Below are 2,880 nucleotides of genomic sequence, written 5' to 3' on the forward strand. Positions count from 1 at the left end.
CCCCACACACACACACAAATAAAGGCCAAAGAACCTCACCTCCTAGAATCTATCACTCTTAGACCCACTGTCAAAACAAGACAACAATGCCATATTAATAAATTCAAAACTTTGTTCTCTACCTGACCCCCTACACAATGGACATTGAGATGTCGGTATGTCTTTGGTGTTGACGGCCGTTGTCACTGCATACGCAATTCGCTCCCCTTGTCTGGATATTTCGCCAGGGCGGCAAAATCTCACTGGGAAGCCTATATGTGAGGCGAGCTGATAAAATGGGTTACTTCTCGACATCCACAAATGGAGACATTGGCCAAAAATTGACACAAGGGTCAAATTTGTAGATTTTCTATCGATGCCATATTCTTTAAGTATTACATACCTTTTATTTCAAGCTTATAAATTTTAAAAACTTCACCTATACTATAAGTGTGATGTATGTATTCATTTAGGGCCTGAATCCGAGAAGTAACTCATTTTGTCAGCACGAGTCACATATGTCTTTGATGTAAAGCCGTTGACTACTACACATGGGGCATTCATTTAGAACTCCTTTTCAGACGAGCGGGTCTCGCTGGTTTAATAAAACAAACGAACAAATAAACAAACAAACAAACAAACAAACAGACGTGGTTGTTGTGTGCCTCCTTCCCCCGGCCTTTACTAGTGAATACTGACGTAAGTGGTGTAGCAGTTAAAAGCTTCGCCGCTGCACACTGAGTACTCAATTTCGAAACAAACGGGTTCTCGTCTCCAGTCACTCTTAAACCCAGTGTCAAAGCAAGATAACAATGCAATATTCATAGATTCAAAATTTCGTCACTTAATGACAAGCTAGGCACGGTACATAACGGACGGTGAGCCGAAGACTTTATCTTTGACGTGAGCTGCTGCTTGACTGGTTGACTGACAGCATATGGCGCATGTTGTAGAGCCCTTAAAATATATGGGTGTTTCCACATCCCCATTGACACATAAGACAATTTCGGAGGCCAGCATCGACCCCTCTTTGTCAGGGCCTGCCAGTGATGTGAGGGATTCTATGTCCCAACAAATAAGACAAAGAGTTCTGACGTACTCGATACAAAGTTTTCCTACACTGAAATAAAACTCGGGTCTTCTGCTTGCGATTGCAAAACGCCTAACCGTTAATATACCAGAGATACCGGTGCATTCTCTTTCAAACGAGTTGGTTTGACTGGTTACGAAACAACAACTAGAACCACGACTATAAAATAACAAGTGGGCTCTCGTGGCCTAGAGGTTAAGGTGTTCGCCTCTCATTCAAATGTCCCGGTTTCGAATCCGGGTGCGACTGGAAATTTTAATTCTCTAAAACTGTCTGTCTCCTCCTTCCCTACTCTAGCAATGTTCTGTCGTCTGCTTTCGTCTCAACATTTCTCCCCCACCTCTTCACCTCCTTTGCCCCCTTCTCTGGGCTCCTGACACTTTCTGCAGCTTTTCAACTCCTACTCCTTGACTCCTTCTTACTGCTGTCGTTCAGCCACACCTCTGATCTTCTGGTGGAAAAGATTTACACCTAACCTTCTCGGACAAGTGCAAACAATTTCGGAGGTCCAGTGTGCAAGTTAAAGATCCCTCGATGGTCTAAAATCGATAAGAGTAGGCATGGGCCGCCACCAGGGCAAAGTTCAAAATTTCCTACCAACGGAAAAATGTTTGTTGTGTCCCGTGCGCTCATATGACCTTATGCAGTTGCGAGCGCCGTAAAACACTTACCAAAAAAAACCCACACCAAAAACCAAAAACAAAAGCAAAAAAAACAACAACAACAAAAACAACCAGAACAAACACAAATAAAAAGCAGGCAGGATTCACATACCATTAGAATTTGATCAAAACTTTCCTTCACCACCTGAACAGCTACACAGCGAACGCTGATGTGTTGACATGTCTTTGATGTAAGTCGTTGATTGACATCTCAGAGGGCATTTATTTGAACTCCTTTCAAACCGTCAGGTCATGTTACTTGAAATAAAACAACAACAAAAAACAACAAACAAAACAAAAGTGGCCAGGGACCCGCGTTCTCACCCTGAGGCACCTGTAGACCCACTGTCAAAACAAAACAACAATGCCATGTTTACAGATTCCAAACTTCGCTCAGTACCTGACCAGCTACATAATGGGCACTGAGATGTCGGCATGTCTTTGATTCCCTCCCCTTGGCTGTGCTTTTCACCAGCTGGCAAACTCTCAATGGCTGTCACCACACAATAGACTCGTTAACGTCAGTGGGAAAACCAAACTCCAGCAATATTTTCTTTGCCCGTCGGTTCTCAAAACACCACAACAATGTTATAATCAAAGGCTTAAAATTTCGCTCACTTTCCTCCGGCCATGAAACCTGGTATATAAGGGGCACAGTGTGTCAGCATGTGGTCACTTCAGTTTTGCAGTTCGAAGGATACGTTTGTGGAGTCTATATCTGGATCATATACGTCGTTCTTTTGGAATCTATCACCGAAGTCACATTCACCATGGAGATCGTTGATCAGCGAGATGATATCTTTGACGCCTTCAACCTAGTGAGAGGCCCGCTTTTAGGTCGTGGCAGCTCAGGAGAGGTTGTTCTGGCCTCGGCCAAACACGATATGTCCTTGAAAATGGCAGTCAAAATAATATCTCTCGAGAGGCAGCAATGGGAAAACCAGTTCGACGAAGAAGTCACTTTTCTTCGCCAACTACGCCATCCACATATCTTGAAGATCGTAGCTTCGTCGTGGAATGCAGCCTATGGCTTCATTGTGATGAACTACTACCAGAACGGGACACTTTACGACACCATGTCAGGACCTGTCAAAGGACCGAGGATGCTCAGACACACCCTGGATGTGGCGAGTGCGTTGGATTACATCC

The 2,880-nt window shown here is 44.0% G+C and overlaps 2 protein-coding genes across 2 annotated transcripts in view; one reads left to right on the forward strand and one right to left on the reverse strand.

Moving 5' to 3' along the window:
- The window catches only part of LOC101853228 (high-affinity choline transporter 1), a 72,351-nt gene that overhangs the window by 39,287 nt on the left and 30,184 nt on the right, over positions 1-2,880 (reverse strand). The gene's annotated exons all lie outside the window — the stretch shown is intronic.
- The window catches only part of LOC101856332 (LRR receptor-like serine/threonine-protein kinase ERECTA), a 3,521-nt gene continuing 3,142 nt past the window's right edge, over positions 2,502-2,880 (forward strand). The window contains exon 1 of the mRNA XM_005095102.1: positions 2,502-2,858. Within this exon, the coding sequence (XP_005095159.1) occupies positions 2,502-2,858 (357 nt within the window). The remainder of the gene's footprint in view (positions 2,859-2,880) is intronic.

This window comes from Aplysia californica, unplaced genomic scaffold, assembly GCF_000002075.1.
Source record: "Aplysia californica isolate F4 #8 unplaced genomic scaffold, AplCal3.0 scaffold00095, whole genome shotgun sequence".
Taxonomy (NCBI): Eukaryota; Metazoa; Mollusca; class Gastropoda; order Aplysiida; family Aplysiidae; genus Aplysia; species Aplysia californica.